Source organism: Amblyomma mixtum, chromosome 3 (genome assembly GCF_055824585.1).
Source record: "Amblyomma mixtum isolate Tamu chromosome 3, ASM5582458v1, whole genome shotgun sequence".
Lineage (NCBI taxonomy): Eukaryota > Metazoa > Arthropoda > Arachnida > Ixodida > Ixodidae > Amblyomma > Amblyomma mixtum.
In genome coordinates, this window is record NC_143014.1 from 205,932,386 (window position 1) to 205,953,830 (window position 21,445).

General features: G+C 48.2%; 1 protein-coding gene across 1 annotated transcript; it reads right to left on the minus strand.

The window, feature by feature from the left end:
- Window positions 1–821: 821 nt before the first annotated feature.
- Window positions 822–20,562, minus strand: LOC149353409 (kelch-like protein 10). The gene is made up of 11 exons (XM_089575817.1): window positions 20,315–20,562; window positions 19,492–19,714; window positions 14,261–14,410; window positions 13,052–13,254; window positions 10,413–10,491; window positions 8,751–8,950; window positions 7,289–7,457; window positions 6,093–6,247; window positions 4,477–4,655; window positions 3,079–3,198; window positions 822–1,030 (listed from the first exon to the last, which is right to left on the minus strand). Exons 1-11 carry the CDS (start codon window positions 20,560–20,562, stop codon window positions 822–824), a joined length of 1,935 nt encoding a protein of 644 aa, XP_089431943.1.
- Window positions 20,563–21,445: the final 883 nt, after the last annotated feature.

Sequence of the window (21,445 nt, forward strand, 5' to 3'; positions counted from 1 at the left end):
CTCCTTTCAGCCGAAAAATTTTGGAGGATTTTAGCTGCTGAAAATGTCCACTAGGTTCCGCTACACTTATTTTTCTTGTAACCTTCAAGGAAAAGCCACTCATCATGTTAAGTAGGACTCAGATGGACAGTACAGGTCAGATCTTCGACGTCGTGCACTCCTTTCGAAAATAAATTTGTACGTCTCTTTTTTTTTTGGAAAATTTTTTAGAAGGCTCTTTTTGTTTCTTTTTTTTATTTGCAACGCGTTCTGAGGCGCACCCTTCGTATTTCCGGTGCTCTCGAACGAGCTACTTTGTTTGAGACATCAAAGCTCTAATGCAAACCAAAACGAACTTAGAAAAATGCCTTCGCGACTAGTGTTACAAAGAAAAATGTCTCGTTTAAGTCGGGAAAGTATAAAAATAAGGATGATAATAATATTTACAGAAAGTATTCCGAAAAAAAGGAAATACTGGTGCCAAGTGCACACAAAGTGACAAAGTCAACCGATGGCATGCAATATATATCATACATTACAGGCACTAGTTCACATAATGAAGGCCCAATGGTGACCTTTGAAATTACTGTACAACATTCAGCAGCAGATGAAATTCACTTTAGCGACGCATTAGATATGCTCGCAATATTCTAGCAAGCAAGCCGAGGAATTGACCTGTGGAATATCTACCTTTGCAAATAAAATGCCAACTAATATCATTCGCCCTCAGAGGTACTATATGACTGAACAGTCTATCGCGATTAATTACTTTATTGCTTCTTTGATGAAGCTGAATTGCATTTTAGCACTGCAGTGAACACGAATTAGGTATAGAAGTTTCGTCAATGCGGTTCAGTTGCGATCGGGAATTCTTCTGCTGAGAGGTATATTACACGAAAGTATGGTAAAGTAGGCATATACTCACCCGGATTGGCTACATCGTATACGATGCTTGCCGTCGAGGCACTGCAGTTCATATTTATGGGTTGAGCCGGATACCATTTACGGCCTTTGATGTCGTACCGCTCGACCAGAGACACGGTCGTCATTCCTAGTGGGGCGGTGAAGGCGGAAATAAATCACTAAAGGTGCGCGTCATTAATTATTGCTTTCTGAACCACCCCTTTTGAGGAGCTTATTAGTAAGCAATAAACAAACCTGAAACCGAACGAAACAATCGCAGTAGTGATTATGGGCAACGAATGGACGCCTAGACACCTCCCAGCGTGAGTTGCTGCAGCACAAGGAGCCCATCGAGGCGTTTTTCAAAACTTCCGGTTTGCTGACGTCACTCCCAGCTCTCATTTTCTGGTCAGTAACGTCCCTACCGGTTGTCGGTTTCGGTTGTACGACGTCACATTACATGTTTGTCACGACCGCGTATGAAGTGTGATGCTTAGTCGTACACCTCGTCATACGAACCCACCATATGTGGTCACGTGACCTGACACTTGGCACCTACAGCCGCCGCGGTGGCTCAGTGGTTATGCTGCTCGGCTGCTGACCCGAAAGACGCGGGTTCAATCCCGGCCGCGGCGGCTGGAATTTCTTTGAAGGAGAAATTCTAGAGGCCCGTGTACTGTGCGATGTCAGTGCACGTTAAAGAACCCCAGGTGGTCGAAATTTCCGGAGCCCTCCACTACGGCGTCTCTCATAGCCTTAGTTGCTTTGGGACGTTAAACCCCATTAACCAAACCAAATCAAACTTGGCACCTACCCAGCTGTGACACTGGACGTCGCCAAACGAGCCAACGAGCTCCTTATGTTTCGCATAATAAGATGGCAACGTTTTGTAATGTATTGGAATGTATTGCTTTGTTTTTTATCTGTCTTGAGATGCTTCCATGGCCTTGGGTTGCACTTGCATCTTCATTTTTGTACATGTACAAGTATTCGCCTTGTTTGCATCTGTTCCGCCATTGCCTCTGAGCAATGCAAGCGTAGTGAAGCGGGTGTCATGCAAAGCGTATCAGCTTGCAACCCTTGCCCGTTTCCAGAGGATGTATTTCTAAATCAGGTGCTGAGATGAATCAGTTATCAACAATTCATAAATCTACAATATACCATCTTTGCCAAAACTAAACAAGTAACGGGGTTTGCTTCTCAGCCGTATAGTGGAATCTTTACGGCGTCCCTAAACACCAAAATGTCTCAAAAGGAGAGGATAATGTTTCAGTTTACGTTAGATGCCTTTAAAGCTTAAGAGGTGGGATAAGTGCTCCACTACACGGACATGAAACAAACCTTGCTGCTAGGCTACTTCCGGCAAAGACGGCACAATGGAATCTCTTAAGGATTTGGGATGGTCCTAAAGCAATGAGCAAAAATGTAGGCTGAATGTCATCCTCACCATCATAATCAGAGAGGCTAAGCTTGCTGCAAGCGAGATAAAGAAATGTATAATTCCCACCGATCTCTAACTAAACACGTCCTGTGACCATACCCGAGAAAATTCCCGAACGCCTTCTAACATGACTTTCGCCATATAATTTTCTAACCCACTCTATGCCACACAAGGCTCAGTTTCTTTTGCCTTGAATTTGGCTCACTTCTTTCGGCACAAACATACGTGAATTCAAAGCAGAAAAAGAAATCTTTTTTTTTCTATTCTGGCAACTACATGTCTACAGGATGAAAGCTAGCTGCACACTAAAACCTCCCACATAAATTCTTCGTCAGCATACGTGGCCGTCGAATAACTCCGGGGCTACCCTATAAGCCTTGTTCGCTCAGCAGTATTGCGCAAATAAGACGGCAGATAAAGAATCTGCGGCAAAATGTGAGCTGCTTGTCGTACTTGTCTTGTCCTCGTGTTCCTCGTGGAAGGGTTCCCAAATAATTATCTTGAAATATAGATTTCAGATACGTATGTCAGTTCGATTATACTTCATACATGTATGTCTTGACCAGACTGAATACCATAGAACCCCCCCCCCCCCCCCCCATTACTTCCGCTCTTTGCGGCGACCCGATTGATTCAGTGCGGTCTATGTATACGTCCACCTACTGAATGGGCTGACTGAGCCGCTTTGATGAATGCTCTGCGTTCTTTGTCTCGTGCGCATGCGCAAGAGACGTGAATAGCGCGCGTATACACACCGCTGAAGCCTCCTATCGCGTAGATAAACCCTTCAAGGACGACAGCGGCGAAGTTACTCCGGGCTTGGCTCATGCTGGGCAGCTCGGAGAAACGAGCCCTTCTGGTGTCGAGCTGCTCCACTGGAAAGAGAAACACGGATGAAGGAGAGGGAAAAAGTATTAATTTGTTCTGATGACAGACTGTTGCCACTTGTAGGTGGCGGTAAGCAGGATGGCATACAAGAAATAGTTGTTGTAGGGAGGGAGATGGGTTTTTCGAGAATGGTGTAGAGGCCTCGCGAGAACATGAGGATAGAAGGATAGAATAGATCCGACACCTGTCAAGGCCACTTTTCGAGCGTATACAGTACCGTTCTCACGCTGAACGCTCATAATGACGATCACTGATTGGTCCAAACATAAGCACGTCACTCATGACGTCTAAAGGCCCCCTTTTCTTTCCTCTACCCTTGTCCCTCGCTGCGTTTGTCACGCTGGGCACCTGCCTTATATGGATGGATACAAATTAATGGACTAGCTAACGTGCATGAATAAAGTTTAGACGATCAATGGGACTGATGTGGCAGAGTACGCGTTAGCACTAATGCGCGCCACAGACGGAGCAGCAGCCGCCGCTAAAGGGTTCAGACCATGCGAGCGAGTGGCGCGACACGCCAAGCCCTCGCTGCACTATCCCCACCTGCCACCCGTCGCCTTCCACCCTCTATTCGCTATCCCTCCCGTTTTCCCACTTCCCTGAGAGTGGAGAAGGAAATCTCCCTCTCCTCTTCGTCACCAGCCACCCATTGATTCCCACCCTCTCCCACGTTCCCTCTCTCCACCTTTCCTACTGCCAACAGAGGCTTCATACGGACAAACGGCAAGATTCTTCCAACACGGTGGTTCTAAAACTAACGCAAATGATAAAGCGTTGAAGAGGGCAATAAAAAACGAAACTTTTTTGTTCAGAGCCACAGGATTCCAAATGAACACCTTCAGCAAAACGGAGAGTTGAGCTAGTTGGTACATACTGATGGGAAAAAACAGCGCTGAGACGAGGGACAAAGAAAGGACAAAGGAGGACAAAGCGCCGGTCCTGTTGTCTTCTTCTTTCTTAGTCCCTCGTCTCAGCGCTGTTTTTTTTCCCCAGCAGGATGAACACCTTCCTTTGCGACATTGACTTGTTTTATACGCTTATTTTCATGCACACCTATTTTAATGAAACAGCTGTATCCTTTGAATTTTGCGTTATTGCTTCAACGCTTCACTGCTGTACATCACAAGCTGGAGTTTAGCGCATTGCCTTCTTGGTTGCCGCTGAGCCATTGGACCAAAACCGTTACTACTAAGACCACAAGTTCCCTTTCACCTTGTCTCGCTTTGTAATCCAAGAAGCGTGGTCACAAATCAAAAGCGTACTTGTGGACAGACGCGTGACGCCGTTGTAACCACCGATCACGTAGATGATATCCTTGTGCGTGGCGACCTTGACACCGCTCCGAGGCGTGGACATCGTCAGCACCCTGGTCCATGTGTTCGATGACGGGTCGTAGCACTCGACCGTGTCCAGCACTTCCCGACCCGTGAAGCCACCCACGCTGAGCCGAGAAGAAGAAAGCAATCGATGGGGCGAAGCTTTTAATATGCATTCTACGTACCACGCCCAACCCTCAAGGATACTATATGCACCCGCTCTCAAGAACGCATGCCAAAACCCGTAACCGGGCGTGTACGTGGCGCCATCTCGGTTGTGAGCTGTACATTACACAAGCATACCCGGCTACTTATCAGTAGCAGCCCTCTTACCTCCACAGCTGTACAAAGGCCCATAAAAGTGATGGCCAATTAGCCCTGTTCTGAGCCAAGTGTGGCCAACCTATCCACCCCCACCCACCGCAATATAAAATGGAACCTCAAGTGATGCGACTGTTAGAGACAGAAAGACAGCGACGTGGACTAGAGAAGCAATGCCGGTTGATGATGTCCTAGCTAAAATAAAAAAGAAATGGGTTTTATGCGACCAAATATTATGAAGAGCACATGACCGCCGGCCTTTCAGGGTAGGAGAATATATTTCAAGGGAAGGAAAAGTACCCCATGAGGTGGCAGGAAGTTAGGTGCATAGCTAAGAGCAGGCAAGCTGCTGTAATATAGCTGAGATCACGGGATGAGCGTGGGCGAGTATTTCTTTTTCCCTTCGTCCATTTCGTCCCTTTGTCCGTGTCTGAGCATTAGTGTTCCTATGATATCAACTGAACACTAACTAGATCGATCAACCGCTTTCGTGTGATAGAGTACCCACCTATATCGAAGGGCAGGCCTAATTGCATGTCCCCTATGTGCCATAAAACCCAACACAACACAACAAAATAATTGCATGTCCGTAGTATATGCGTGTCTTCTGCAGTGGATGTTGGCTGAGCGCGGTTGAGGGCAACGTTCAACACAGTTTAGAGCAAGACATACATACGGAAAGTGGTAGCGAATCAGTTCACCGACTGTAACCGGTTTTGATGTAACATGCCACCAGAGAACACTTCACCAGTTTAAAATACAGCCTATTGGCTAAGCACTAGTGCAAATGGAATTTATATTTTAACATGAAGTGCCCGCTTCCCAATTTCATGACTGACATGCTTTAATTTTTTTTAGACGCCTTTGTTTCTTATTTTCCTCCCCCATATACTTCCCAAAGCCTTATTCCCCTAATATCCCACACCAGAGTACGAGTAATATCCCACACCAGAGCTAGTTCGTTGTTCTAACACGAGAGGCAAAATATCTGCTCAACAATAAATAATAGCATTTCCCTCCAGAAAGCTCCCAAAAACAAGTCAAGTTGTGTGAAGCCAACGGGACATTCAATATACTTTCAGAAAATTATATTCTTCTCCTAATGACAGTGTTTCTTTGCGTGACGTCCAGCTATCGATCTGCACTACTTTGGCGAGAAAACGTCTGCTTGTCGGCCGAGCTGACCTTCAGTTGCAAGCATGTCCAGTTTCGCTAAATCACATTCATTCCCCCAAGCTCACATGTAGATTCGTCCTGCAGCCGTCGTGGCAGCAGCGTCGCTTCTGACGTCATTCATGGGTGCAACCTGGGTCCACTGATTCTTCTTGGCGTCGTAGCGTTCGACGCTGCTAGTCCGCAGGCGGCCATCAAAGCCACCCATGGCATAGATTAGACCCTGCGACGAGACGAGAAATTCAGGCAGAGACCAGGTACATGAAGAAAAGAGTTCACCAACGTCATCATCATCATCAGAATTTCTTTTAAGCCCTTTTAGCACAAAGGGTGGACTTGTCGTGCGTCACACGCTCTAAACACGAATACACCTATATGGCAGTAAAAAGAGAATACATACTCTTTAAAGAAGGGTGTGCGCTAGAGGACAGTTTACACCCTTTTTACTCCATTCTGTTTAGAGTACTGGAGAAAGTTAATTGCCCAGTTGCTTCGCAGCGTTTCTGCAGAGCAACACCTCAAAATTTTTTTTTCTCGCATACCACACAAGCTTTGATCTTTCTGTTATCATCTGTTGTAAGACAGGGCAATTTGAACGTCATAACATAAAGAGAACAGGCGGCCGCCCTCCCTTCTTTTTGTTCGGGAAACACACTGAAAGGGTCCGGTTTACCAGCCGTCGCACGTTGAAAGAGGTGAACGACAACTGATTGTTAGCATATTTCTAGGTCAGCCTATCGCATACTTCATCTACAGTGCATAGCAATGGCTTGTGGATGTGAGATTTAGAACATCGAAGAGAAGCTCTGCAGGGGCCAACTCCTCATCATGCTAATTTTAAATAAAGGCAAATTCTTTCCGACACCTCATTTGTTTTATTCTCTGTAAACTATAGTCTGAGCGTTCAGCTGCTTGAATAAAATTTCGAGCCTCAAAAGGTTACTAACTCGCTCTTGATTCACCCTACTAAACTACATAGCACTGCCAGCGGAATATGCCTGGTTTTGACGGATTCAGAGTTTCGTAATCGACATCTTTGAAGTGATATTGATTTGAAATGCATGGTCGTCGTGTATGCCTTTCTCGCTGCAGCCGGCGTTGCTGGACCACTATTTGTAGAAAGGCCATCCCTGACGAATGGCTTGTCCAGAGGGCCGTTGAGCATGCTTCGTTTCGCTATAATGACGAGAATCGCGTTAAAACTGGGAAGGACAAGAGCAGATGCGAGAGAGATCTGGTTGCCTTCGCTCTCGTAGTGCCTTGCCTGCAGTGTGGCGACGCTGACATAGCAGCGGGCTTGCATCATGTTGGCCTTGTGGCTCCATCGGTTCAGGTTGACGTCAAAGCAGACGACGGAGTGGTAGCACTCGCGGCCGTTGAAGCCGCCCACGAAGTAAATGCAAGAGTTAAGAACCGCCGCGCCATGGTACGCCCTGCGGGGGAGGAAAGCACATTGCGCCGACGACCGCATAACCCAGAAGTTATGGTAAAAGAAACAAGGTTTTGCCGTGTGGGCTATTTCCTTAAGTTACGTATTTTGCGGCGCTAAAACGACGGACAGACAGAAGTAGAGAGTAACATTGCACTAATTCACCGACTTGTTCGTCCACTTCTTTCCGTTTGTCGTCTTAGTGCCCTCAAAACTTTGTAACAAGGACCCATATGACGCAGTCTGTTTTGGCCTCATTGGTCGTCATATCATTGACAGAACCCAGAAGCATGTGGCCAGTGAAAAGGAAAGAGGCGCATCACATTTGCATTTGGATCACTTTTGTTTCATGGGCTTCGTAGGTGGGTCTTTTACTGCAAGCGATTTTTTACGCTTAAGTTGTGAGCATGCGCATTAGAATGCCAAGGAGAGGCTGACATAGCGTGAGTGTGTGGAAGCACAACGTAGAGAAGATGAGGGAGGGGGGGCCTTAGTGCGCTGACCAACATTTAGAGAAGTTCTTTTGTCTGCACCATCACAAAATTTTTAGACAGTTTATAGACTGTCTATAACTTCTGTCTATAAAGTCTATGAACTCTCTAATAGACAAATCCTAGAGAACAGTCTATAGCCAATACAAATGTTATAGACAATCCACAGATTTATGGTCATATACTTTTAGCAGACTATATACTATGAATAGACAAAAATAAATATCTATAGGAAGGCAATAGAGCCTATAAGAAGTCTATTGACTGTCTATAGACCGTTTTTATAAGGGGGGGTCTGTTACATTATTCTCCTTGAGAACATGAAACAATTCGCCCATTTCACGGTGCAGACAGAACTTCTTCAAGAAGAAGGGGGAACGCGCATGTTAGCATAAAAAAATTGTCGGGGGCTTAGCTTTGGTTAAGCCTGGTAGGTTGCGAAAGCGAGCGCAGCGCCTCTAACGGAAGGAACGCGGCGCGCCGCGTCTAAAAAAGGAACGCAGTACGCCGCGTCTATAGGTCACGCGTGGCTACCAGCCGCCGCTGCGCGACGACTCGACTTGGCAGCCAATCTCTCACCCTGGCATGACGTCATGCTATGACATCACTAGGCATGGCACGCCGTCAAAGGTCACACGTGGCTACCGGCCGCCGCTGCGCGACGACTCGACTGGGTAGCCCATCTCTCACCCTGGTGTGACGTCAGAGGTCATTCTAAAGGTCAAGCGTGGCTACCGGCCGCCGCTACGCGAAAGGCCGTTCATGAGCGTAGTATTGCTTTTGCAATAAAAATGCGCTTTGCATACCGGGGCGTAGTGTACTGGTTTCCCAGGAGGCGCCAGGCACCGGTTCGGCAGTTGAAGGCGTGCATGTTGTTGGTCGCACCCGACGTCCAGCCCCCGAACAGGAACAGGATGTCCTTGGGGATGCGCGGGGTGAGCCACACCTTCGAGGACAGGTCGACGCCAGCACACTCGCCCAGCGCCATCGACTGGCGAGTCAGCGACTGTGCGGGGAATGCGGCATCAAGAACAGCCCAGACCATGGTCTTCGGCCATCACCTCATGAACTCCATTCATATTCATCAAAGCAATTCATTCAGTGCGGAATAATAAGGACTCAAATACAGTGCAGGCTGGTCTGCATATGTACAGTCGAACCTCGTAATAAATAAACAGTTTATAACTAAATAATGAATATAACGAAGGAATAGCGATTCCCCTTGGAAGCTCGGTCAACACGGGCTATAACGAAGCTACGGCTATAACGAAGTAATAGGCACGTTTCATCTACATTTGGATAAAGACCTCTTACACTGAACTCGGAGTCCTGTACTACAGCAGCTGTAGCCGCCCTATCATGGCAAATTCCGTAGTGTCGTATTTCCCACGTTTCTCTCATTGGAATCCACTCCGCTACCAAAAGCTACTTTTGGTTATCTGTTCTCCGTATCGGCTATAACGAGCACATCTTTTGTACACGAAAAGATGGCAGCGAAGCCGTGCAGTCTGACGCTGACGAAAACTTTTTTCATGCGCTGAGAAATAGGCTGCTGAAACCACTCCCAGGTTAAAGAGTTCGTTATCTCTTCGCGCTTTACGGTTTTCCATGCGTAGGGAAATGAAATATTGAAAAAAAAAACTTCCAGACTACCTCAGTCTCAACGAGTATATGAGCCCGGGAGCAGGTGGATGGCTGGATGAATGAATGCTGAAAGCACTCTGCCAGTTTGGGTACAGGGTGATGACGTGAGCCGCAAGGCTCGTCACTTTTTTCTGTGTAAATTTTTTTCCAGTCTTTCAACCTTAAAAACAGCTACTTTGAATTTTGTCCTTTTTAAGTACAGGTTATGCTGGTTTTAACTCTGTGACGGTTTTCAGTTGTAAACTTATATATATTGCTTACTGACCTGCTTTTAAGCCGTCAGTCTAACCGTTTATAACCAAAATCTACCGCGGATCCACTCACGTTACCTTCGTTACCCCAAATCCTGAAGCGTTGTGGACAATTCTTGTAGTAAAACCGACATTTCAGTTAGTTGGTCTAGAACCATGGAAAATACTTGGCATAGCATCTTGTCTTTTGTTGTTTTTTTTAAGATACTTATTCTGTCTGCTTCGACATCTGTGTGGATACTTCTTCATTCTGCAGAATATCCTCAGTTCTTTTCGTCAGATTTACCACCCACTGCACACGAGTCATCATCGTGGGCATATTTCTTTCTGTACAGCATTGAGCTTGGCGCTTTTGGGACTGCGTCATCTGTCGTCATGCGGACCATGTGGGCCTGGAAATGCGCACGCTTACTAAGAAAAAGCGGAGAGGCTGACGGCACAGCTGTCACTGATACTTTGTTAGCCCAATGAGAACGAGAGCGTGAAGAATATACAAAGCACAGACGAAATCCCTTAGGTTCACTTTGTTTCTAAGACAGAGGTAAACCACCTTGATGCAGACCAGCAACCGACCTGATGGATCGCATTGAGGACTTTGAGGCTGTCTCCGTCACCCTGGACTTGGGGATCGGTGACGACCCGGTCGAACTCTCTGCTCGAGAGAAAAAGAAAAGCTTAAAACTGAATGGTCAGTCATGTAGTGATCGATAAAACGCTTAAGGCGCATTGACAAATCGTCCCTGGTAGATTATGCTGCCTTTTATTCTCAAGATTGCAGACTACATATTGGAGCTACGCATCTATTTAGTTAACTACGAAAAAAATAGAATACCTATCCCATGGATTGTAAATATATCCTTTTCAGTCACATGGTCTCTTTCTCCTGTGGTGTCATGCTTTGTTTTCTGTATGTATTCACTATTTCCTTGAATAAACTCATGAGTTGAAAGTCAGGGCTGTGTGTCCTGTTCTCCCTTTCCTTACGTCGTTTTCGCGCTGTGACCACGTTAACTTGAGCAACCAACTCGCCCGTACTCCACCCAAAAAAAACAAGTCTGCAAGAAATATTGATGTAAAGAAGTGTGTGCAATTTGCCGTGTCATACAAAGAACAATGAAAGACTAATGCTAAACGTTTCCCTCAGATCGGCCCATAGATCGCTTGTCAGTTTCTTGTCGCATGTTGTCTCAGATTTGGTTTAAATAAGCGAGTGATAGCTATGGCGTAAGAGAGGGGTTATGGTCGCATACCTAGTCTAAGTAACAGCTTACGTAATAGCTGGCTGTTAATTTGTTTTCATTCCCGCTCCAAGGGCGAACCAATACGACGAAGCAGCGATTACGGTGAAATTCTTACATGCAACACATCACGTGACCTCAAGTCCTCTTGTACGTCATAGTCACCGTTCGAGTGTCGAAATCGAAACTAAACGAACAGAAAAAATTAATTGAAATAATAATAATTGCCGGTCATAGGCAAATTTCGCATGGTGAGATGTATTTTCTAGTCCAAATCTGACAACCCTACTCATTAAAAAATAAAGAAAACAATCCACACAGCATAAATGCTCGTTTTGGAATGTTTAAAGTTGCTAAACTGACTTAAAAACCAACCTTAAATTCTCTTCACAATGATGGTTTTGTCTGTTTATTTGCGCTTTTGTTTTTGGCCTCTAGTGGTTGGCTAGCAGATCAGCTCAAATTAGGGCTGGTCAAGACCACTAGCGGCCGGGCGATGTTGCTCATAACTTGCAATTAGATAAAAGACACCTTTCGCAGACCGCGTAGCATGTTACGATTACCGGAGTACCGAAAGCCCGCCAACCTCTAGCGCGTCCGCGCTAATTGGCCCTCATGCGGCAGGTGCGCGCGCAGCTGTCGGGTACCTAGCGCCATCTGGCGCTGTCAAGGTGATCTGCGCATGCCCCTGACGGCGCACGTGCTCCCGGTACTGCAGTAACGGTAACACGGTACGCGGCACGCTAAAGTTGCCTAATAGGCACCTTTAGCATACCGTGTACCGCGTTACCCATACCGGTACCGGAGTACCGGGAGCCTGCGCGCAGCCAGTTCGCATGCGCAAAATCGCCTTGATGGCGCCAGATGGCGCCAGGTACCTGGCAGCTGCTCACGCGCCTGCAGCATGGGGACCAATGAGCGTATGCTCACCGGCAGTGGGTGGTGTTGAGATCGACGTCAGCGGGTCTCGTTTGTAACCAGCCAGCACACCTGTTTCTGCTGTATATGGCTGCGAGCAACTTCAGACAGCTGATTCCAATTATGGAGTTTGCCCGGTCGGAGTGCAGGACCAAAACGAAGGGGCTGAAGTTTAAGCAAAACCAGATCCCCTTTCCGAAGTGTCCGCACGTGTCGAACGCCGCCGCCGCCGCGGGGAGACGGACGTTATCTTCCCCAATTGCTGTGACCGTGCCGGGGAACAAAGGGCTTCGGTTCCTGTGTCTCTTTGGCATGCCAAGCACCGCGACAAGCTGGCGGGCATCATTCGAACATCTCCAAGGACGAGGGACCACTTTCCGACCTTTTCGTGACCTCGCGTTCCGGCCTCGAGCGGCGGGTGTGATATGATGAACAACAGATGTCGGTGACCCGCGGGAACCTTCGGCTTGCCGGAAACCACCTACCGCAGTCGACTCTACCTCGACGGCAACCTTCTTTCCCTCAGACTCAACATGTGACGGGGGCGTGACCCTAAGTGCGGCGTTGTGTTTGTGCGCACAAGAGAAAGCTCTAGGCCCCTCCCACTCCCTCGTGGGCGTCCTCAACCTAGAGACTTGAGGGAACGAGAAGGATATAAAAGTTGACAACGAATGCGGCAGAAGAGTCTCACTTCAGTCTCACTTCTATTCGCTTTGATGTAAAAATTTAAATAAACCCTCTAGTAATCTTCCTCCCATCACCAAACTCTTTGACTCGACGGCACTCATGTCCTGGTGGTGGTGGGAACGGGTTCGAAGCTTGACCGCGGTTTCATCAAGCAGCGAGCTAGCAACGACTCCTAACCCGCATCTATCCAACAGCGGGCTCCCGGTACTCCGGTACCGGTAAGAGTAACACGGTACACGGTATGCTAAAGGCGTCTATTGACTACCGGCAACTGTGGAAAACCGTACAGCCTGCTGTTCTGCCTCCGGCTTCGAAGCCAATCAGAGCGCTCACACCGCGGAAGTAGGCCTAGGGCGACGTGGAACTCACGAGACGGTGCACCCCGCGAATCGCACGAGGGGCAGAAGCTGGGCGAGGTACTTCTTCCGCTCCGCTACGTCTGTGGATATCCACTTGAGGATCGAGCGGAAAGTATCGTCCACTTCGCTAGGCGCGTGTAGCCGGTTGTCCATCAGGATGGTCCGCAGCTCCTCAGGGGTGAGAGACTGGAACTGCTCATCGTTCTCCCAGACCTGTGCCAAGAGAAAGAAACACGACTTTTTCAACTGAACGATGCAATTAAGTCGAAGGTATGAGTGTTGCCACCTACATATGACGTCTAATGTTGCGCGTAAGCAGGTTGCCCTCATAACAGGTCCGCGTGAGGCCTTCGAAAGTAAACCAGCGAGTTTTCTTATGATGCTTCTCGCAACCTTCCCGATAGGTTTGCATCTGCATATTCATCTGTTAACGAAGAATTTAGACATTAATAACAGATAAGGTAAGACAAGAAGATAAGGCAATGCAGAAAATAAGATAAAGTTTACGCATATGCTGAAATTCAATTCTATTTGTTTAGACTGCACGGCTGAAGTGTAGCTCGCGGTATTTGTGGAAACAGCGCCAAAGACACGGACAGACAAATAGATGGAACCAACGCTTACCATCAACTGAAGGATTTATTCCAGCAGATCACAAAAAAGTGGAATTTCGCGATCAAGTGCGCATGTTCGCAGATAAGAAACCAAGCACTGAAATTCATTCAGGCTCGTCTAGATAGGAAATTTGACAATCATGAATAACAACAGACGGGGTGCTTACACACGTGTCACGATTCTTGTGGATAAGGTATGCTTCTTTCAATACTCTTGCTATTGTATCTTTTTGCTTGCAGAACACCGAAGCCTGGCGAAGCCTGGATACGTGGCGACATTTTTTGTGATGAAGTGCCTAGCTCGAGGACGGAGCGCTAATCAAGGAACCGCTGTCTTCCCTTAATCGTATGTTCAAGCATCTGCCTGCTTGTCTTATGTGCACTTTTTCTCGCACGTGAACAGTCAACGGTCGTCCCATCTGCTTGCTTGTCCGTATATTTTGAACTGTTTCTAGAAATATGACGCACCAACTAGCTCAACGTTCCATTTTACTGTAGTTTTATCCCGTCTGTGGAGTATGCTTGTTCTTCAACATATTTCGGTTTACAGCATCCTAAACGCGCAACCCGGGTAGTGTCGCTGAAGTTCGCCCTGGAGTTCACACCTCATCGAAGTGTCGGATCAGGTAGCGAAGGGCATCTGTAGCAAGGTTGTTGTATCCCCTGGTGAGGGCCAGATGGTAGGTGTCGATGCAGGAGTCCGGTTCCAGGTTCTGCTTAAGCATGTTGATGCAGTGTTCGCGAATCTTGCTTATCTGCGTCATCAGAGTGAATAGAAGTGAAATAAAATTCTAATGAAGCTCAGGAGTTATTGCACAAAGCGAAAAGTCTGAAAAAAGAGTCTTCAGAGAAGATCACTTCGAGGACTGCCCAGGGAGTGCGAAGAATTTTTTTTTCTCGAAGTGGGAAAGAGTATCTACAGGTAAAAGCCTTTTGTCTTATTTCAGTTAAAAAACTTTTTGTGGCATGGTAATGTCCCTATTATTATGAGCTAGGTTCCCCTACATCTAAACTCTATACGCGCGCATTAATGGGCAACGTCATAGCTGTCCACTATCCAGTCGAACGGAAGATTCGTTGCACGTGCGTTAAGGCACCGTGCAAATCGCATGCTCATGTGTACTCTGGGAACTTTTTGTATTTATTACCGGCTGCATCTTCCAATTTTCACAGAAACATGAAGTCCAAATAGGTCCCATTTTTGGCCCTTGGTTCACGCAAGTGTCCATGATCGTGTCCTGGTATCGACGTGTAAACCGCCTCTCTTAAAAATAACAAGACCAGGCATCCTCATTTCCCTAATCCCTGATTTCTGGCCATTAACGTTTCCAGGAGGGCAGAAGCGGTAGCCTGGACGCCGTGACTTTCCTTGACAGCTTTTAAAAACGCAAATATGCACAGCATGACATGGCTGCAGAGGAAATGAATGACGCCTTTGGCTGCAATGTTCGGTGTCAGGAACACGGCTGCTTGTGGTAAGGGGACACTTGTGGCGATGATGATACTGATGATAACGTCGCCGAGTTCGTAGCTGCACGGTAACAAGTTATCTTTTGTTTTATCGCCGTTGTTGAGAAAAGTTCTATTGGTCTAGCCAGGTGCTCTCGCTGGTGCTTCACCACCATCCCGTGGGTGACACGGTTAGACGTTGGGAAAACCGATAAATAGCATATCATTTATCGATTCCATCAGTCCTAACAAATAGATATTAAACATCTGAGCAATCATGAATGGTGTAAGACATCACGTTTATATCTCTCAATAACAATCTTTGTCATGGTCAATTTTATCACTTGAATGCACGGGAAGGGCCATCGATTAATGTTCTCTTTTTTTTAACTTGTGACTGACCCAGATCAACGAGAACGAAGCGACAGGAGCGGGCGCAGCCGTGGGTATGTGCCATTAAGCCTAAGGACATCATCATCATCATCAGTCCGCGTGACGCACGCTCGCAGACAACAGCCGGGACAGCGTGTTCGCCAAATGCAGCCGGTACAGCCAGCAATGACAGCGCCGCCCACCGGCAGGTAGCAGCCACATTAAGGCTGGTTATAAATATTCATTCAGAACGACGGCTTGACATCGCCGCTATGGCGCAGTGGATTAGAGCCACGTGTTGCGTATGGAAGGTCGGCCGTTCGACTCCGCTCTCTGTACTGTAATTTTATTGTTTTTTTATTCATCTCTTTACAATTTTTTCCCTTTTAGGTCGCAAATCGTGATGCTTAGTGCCATATAACGCCGTTTAATAGGATTTATTATCCCTTTTAGGTAAGCCGTAGTGACAATCTTCAGTCACCGTGATCAATTCACCGTGGTTTCAAGCCATGTGGCTGTACAGGCTGCAGTTGGCGAATACGCAGCCGGGCATCTCAACTCTTCATCGCGCTGGTTGATTGGCTTGGCACCGGGCAGCCATAGCTGCGCTATCTCTCCTCATTTCTGAGTCCAGGACAAAGCTGGTCACAGAACCACGTCTGCTTGGTAGCACCGTGCATCGAGACCCTCGTCTTCCGGCCTCCTCTTTTAAGACTGACGTCTCTCCCGATTGCCAGCGTGCTGAACGCCTGCACGTTGGCTCGTCGACATCTACGATGAGCCGCTCCATGGAGACTACGAAAGTTACGCCGCTGCTGCCTCCGACGGGCAGTGTCCAGCAACCGACCCTCCTTGCAACCGTTTCTTCACCGATTATGCGACTCTACGCTCCTGATTTCTGTATTCGGTTCATGCCGGCGAAGGTCCCGAGCCACCCCAGTTTGATCGTCGTCGTAACTCCACGATCCACGATGTCTTCTAGCACGCGTACAGAAAGGTCACTTCCGTCGCAGCTGACCCCTGCGCGTCGTGCTTCATGGACCTGTCTCTGCTTAATGGCTCGACGCTGGCACCAATGCTCCGTTCGGACGTGGCTGCTTAAACTCTGTCCACAGCAGCACCTTCGTGAACGAAGGGACTGACCGGACCGACCCTTTACACTACTTGTTCTATGTGCGCAAACGTTTGCACCTGGAGTCCTCAACAAACCGTCAGTTGGTCACATCCCGCAAAGTGCCCGAGGTTAAGCGAGACTCAAAGGGCTGCTACACATACTGGGAAGGAATGCGCTGTATGCAGAGGCTGATGATAGATCAACACGCCTCAATCACGTCTTCTTCACGTTTCTCCGGTTCCATGGGTAAACAGACTACCCAAGGATAGCAAGCCTTGCGCAAGAAGACCTAGAGCCTATGGGCCTGGCCATCTGCTGCAGCCACCAGCCTTGGCCTGTCTAATTTGCTGAATAATGGTGTGTCCACCCGGAAATGTAGACTCATACCACAAGATTGCTCTGTCACCTTTCTGAAAGACTCGTACTGCTTCGGTAGCTTATTGCTACCTGTTACCCGCATTCTGAGATTATTCCATCGGTTAGCTTGACCGAATGCGTCACAGTCCGCGAGAAGTATGCCAACCGCCAACATCTGAGCATCTCTACTCCGTCCTGCGCGATTTTGGTTGACTCGGCGCCGGGCACACTCTCTTACGTGTTCTCATTTCTGAGCACAGGCCGAAACTGGTCACACAACCACGTCTGCTTGCTAGCATGGGATCCATGGCTTTCATCCTACCTTTGGAAGAGTGCTACTCTGCTGATCTTCCCACCAGTTTCTTCATCCGTCAGCCTATTGAGCCTCGGATGCTACTTGTGTCGTCCTAAACCGTCATCCTTCGCACTCTTTCGAGACCGGAATATAAGCAGACGCGCAACACCTACCCCGCCCATTCTCACGACGTCGCAACCACAGCTGCACTGAAGGAGCCACTTGAGACATTCAAGACACCCGAAGGTCACCCGTTTGAACTTTTCCGCCTGTATACGTCTTCTCTGCGTGGTGGACCTGGGCCAAAGGTTTGGGGCAACCAGCATCGGACCTCCGGGAGCCACATATAACCAGTCTGCGACAGTCGAAGCCCCCAGCAGTGATGCCGCAAGTGACAACACCGCACACGTCAGCTGCCACTCAGCATCCCCATGACAAGAGGCCCGTCTTCGTATCCCTGGTGATGGCTTCCCTCCGGCCTCGACACGTTGTACGACCATTTTTGTACACTTATTGATTTTCATATCCTCAGTCATGCATACATCGAGGCATGACACTCAAGACGATGCATGCATGCAAAATATTTCTCACAGATGTGCAGAATTTCAGCACTTAGGTCTAGCGGCCTTCTGCTTTCGAGCAGGAACGAGCGTATAGGCGTAAAGAATCAAAGCAAACTAGAAAGCTTAAACAGACGAACCAATTATGGTTACAGCCACAGTCCGCAAGCATCCTAACTGCTTGATACAGTATCGTGCTTCTTTCTGTCACTCTATGCTTTAACACCCATAATTTGGGATGCGGCGTAGCGTCCTCACCGCTAGTCTAGACAGCTTTCTCCTACTGTCATCTTGTACTGTGCGGTGTCCTATCTTAATTACCCATTCTTTATTAGAACGACTTAACATTCCAGTCTTCTGTCACTATTCTGTCATCTTACTCTCTTGTTCTTCGTCCCTTTTTAGCGACCCTAATTTCGGCAAATAGGAGAATGTCGGTTCAGTCGCTATCCTTGCGGTTCTGGCCTCGGCACTAACACACTGCCTCTCTGGACACGGTAAGTTGCAGTGACGACAGTTCGAATCTTCTCGTTCCAGCGTCTGTAGGAATTCTCCCGCTGCCGTGGGTCCCGTCCAGTATTTGAAGCCACACTTTGTCGCTTCGTTAGAGACGACACTGGTCTAATATAACTCAAGAATGAAGCCAGAGATGGCACTCAAAAGAGGCCCTGCAACCAATGGCATCGACCGATTCTCATGATGTCGCACTTAACCACCTCGCATGTTTTAGCGCGCATCTATTAGCGGCCGTGGTAAGTGAAACGTGGTTGACCTTAACGACGTTGCAATAGGCCAATACCATTGGTAGGAAGGTCTCCCTGGTGGGTCATCATCATCATCATCAGCCTGACTACGCCCACTGCAGGGCAAAGGCCTCTCCCATGTCTCTCCAATTAACCCTGTCCTTCGCCAGTTGCGGCCAGCGTATTCCTGCAAATTTCTTAATCTCATCCGCCCACCTTTCTGCCGCCCCCTGCTACGCTTGCCTTCTCTTGGAATCCACTCCGTTACCCTTAAGGACTAGCGGTTATCTTGCCTTCGTATCGCAAGCGCTGCCCAAGCCCACTTCTTCCTCTTGATTTCAACTAGGATGTCATTAACCCGCGTTTGTTCTCTCACCAACTCCGCCCGCTTCCGATCTCTTAACGTTACACCTATCATTTTCTTTCCATAGCTCGCTGCGTTGTCCTTAACTTAAGCTGAACCCTCTTTGTTAGCCTCCACGTTTCTGCCCCATAGGTGAGTACCGGTAAGATACAGCTGTTGTATACTTTTCTCTTGAGGGATAATGGTAACTCGACCCACCAAACTACCAAACTTCATGAATGGCAGTTTGGTGGGTCTAGTTCCGCTTTATCCTGGAGTTATATCCGACTGCAGGTCAGTTGTTCCATGTGTCCATGTTCAAACACATTTAGTCACAGCATGGGGACAGTGAGCTTCGCTATCGTAACAGCCTCCTGTTGTCCTTGCTCTCTCCGTCTCAAACAGCAGCTGTTCATGGCATCTGGCTGGGCTAGTTCTTGTCGTGTGCATTCATCTACCGTTGTATCTATCTACATGCTGCCCCATGCTACAGGTTACAGCAGGTATCCATCAACCCTTCTGTCAAGCAGTTGATCCCGTGTCGCCAGCAGCGCACTGTCAGTGCACAGCTGGACTCCGTCTTGTTCAATGTCCCCAACTCACGTTGTACTTCTCGGCCATATCGAGCACTTGACCGACGTTGTGTAGCCCAATACGTCCGTGGAGGGGCACTTGGTAGGCGAAGTCGACGAGCAGCTCGAGCATGTCGCTGCTCATGTCACTCACGACCACGCGGATGGGTGGCATCCACTCCTGCTTCTCCTGATCCTGGTCTTTGGTCATCGCCTCTCTGGTTACGTTGAAGAGGTTGCCGCAGCCGGAGAACCTGCAGTGTGAGGGGCGGCGAGAGGAACGCGAAAAAGGCAAAGCCCTTCACATGAATAAACAGGAAGCAAAGTAGCTCTGCTTGGCTGCCATAGTACACGCTAAAGAAACAAAACAAAGAGTCAGCCTGATGAATTTTCGTGGCTGTGCTATAGAAGACCGCGCACTAAACGGGAACGCGTTCTTACTTCTTGATGCGCCAACCAACTAAAAAGATACCAACTAAACGCTTCGTCTGATCGATGTAGACTAACGACGGGCGATCTTAATCGTAGTTTACATTCTTCCTATATCACTTCAGTTCTTCATGAACATTCTTCATGAACAATGGGCTCCGAATGTTTCCGTTATCGGATGCGTAAGGCATACGGGCTCAAAATGTCTTACTGAATATGTAACAGACGCAGAGCCCTCGTTTTGACTTTGAGTTAACCGGTAATGAATAAATAACGCCACCATTTGAATAACGTACACGCTAAGGGTCAGTAATGGCCAAAGCCTGCGTCAGTTACAGTATGTGTGACGGACACCTTCAACACTGCAACACTGCAGGCGAAACGGTCCGAGAGGACATTCGGGCAAGAAAAGAGCGTTAGCTCACTTGGCTGCCATGACGAACCGGTGCGCCCACACCTCTTCTCCGTCCGTAGCCTTGAAGACGACGTCGCAGAACTGGCGGGCCTTCCTCTGCTTGCTCAGTCCAGGCATGGCTCGGGAAGCGGCTCCGGGGGCGAACGCCGGCTGTCGGCCTTCAAGGTCAGTGAAGAGCAGACCGGCCTCGGACCAGATGGTGATGAGGTTGTACGCGTCGGCGTTGGCGTCCACGGTAGCCACGGAAGGGGAGCTCATCTCTGGTCTCGATGCCTCCTCACAGCTTAGGGTCAGCAGGGCAGGGTGAGCGAGCGAGAGAGCGTCCGACCACCAGTAGTGCCGGGAACAGCAGACCGACTGGCGAGGAGGCTTTGAAAGGCCCACCTTCACAGCTCGGAAAGCGCGCCAACGGTAAACGACACGCGCTGAGTGGCGCGTTGTTGTTGGCCGTTGACGGTTGTTGACATCGTCGTTGTCGTCGCTTGTGCTCGATGTTGCTGGGACTTGCCATGTTTGAACCATTGCAGCGCGATCCGTGTCGTAGTAGTAGTAGTAGTGGTTTTTATTATGCATTGAATATGGAAGGAAAAAGAATTTTTGCTAGCCCCGGCATCTGATATCGCTGCTGGGAGCACCTGAGCTGGGGCAGCGGACATAAAGGATAGCAGGTAGCGTGTAGAAGTGAAAAGAAAGAGGTGAGGGGATAGTAGAAAGTACAGGGGGACCTATCTTAACGCGAGGGTGTCTTTTAGCGGCACGAAACGTGCAAAAAAAATGCTCAGTTACATATTTGTATTTGTTCAGTTATAACGCAAGTGGTTACTTTCGTATTATCAGTGTAAAGCCCCTTTTTGAATACAATTATTTTGATGAGGATGACGATGGTGATCATGGTGGCAGTGATCACGGGTCCTAGCAGTTTTAAAGTGGTTGGTACTGCGAGTGTCCTCACCGCATATGCATCAGCAAAAGAAGTGGAGATTGCACTCTGGGCTGGCGGGGATGCCTTCCGATTTGGGCCGGTCCCCGAATGTAGATATGTGCCGCTATGCGCCTGAAAAATAACAATGTATCGTACGACTGCAGCGCCAAAGAGCGGCAGAAAGCGGGCGTTTCACAACTAAATTAGGACCGGCTTGAG

Coding starts and splice junctions, on each gene's coding strand:
- LOC149353409 (XM_089575817.1), bottom strand. CDS start 20,562: ATGAGCTCCCCTTCCGTGGCTACCGTGGACGCCAACGCCGACGCGTAC. Junction 4,656..6,092: donor GCTGCAGGACGAATCTACAT/GTGAGCTTGGGG, acceptor TTCTCGGCTCAG/CGTGGGTGGCTTCACGGGTC. Junction 3,199..4,476: donor CGTCACGCGTCTGTCCACAA/GTACGCTTTTGA, acceptor TTCTCTTTCCAG/TGGAGCAGCTCGACACCAGA.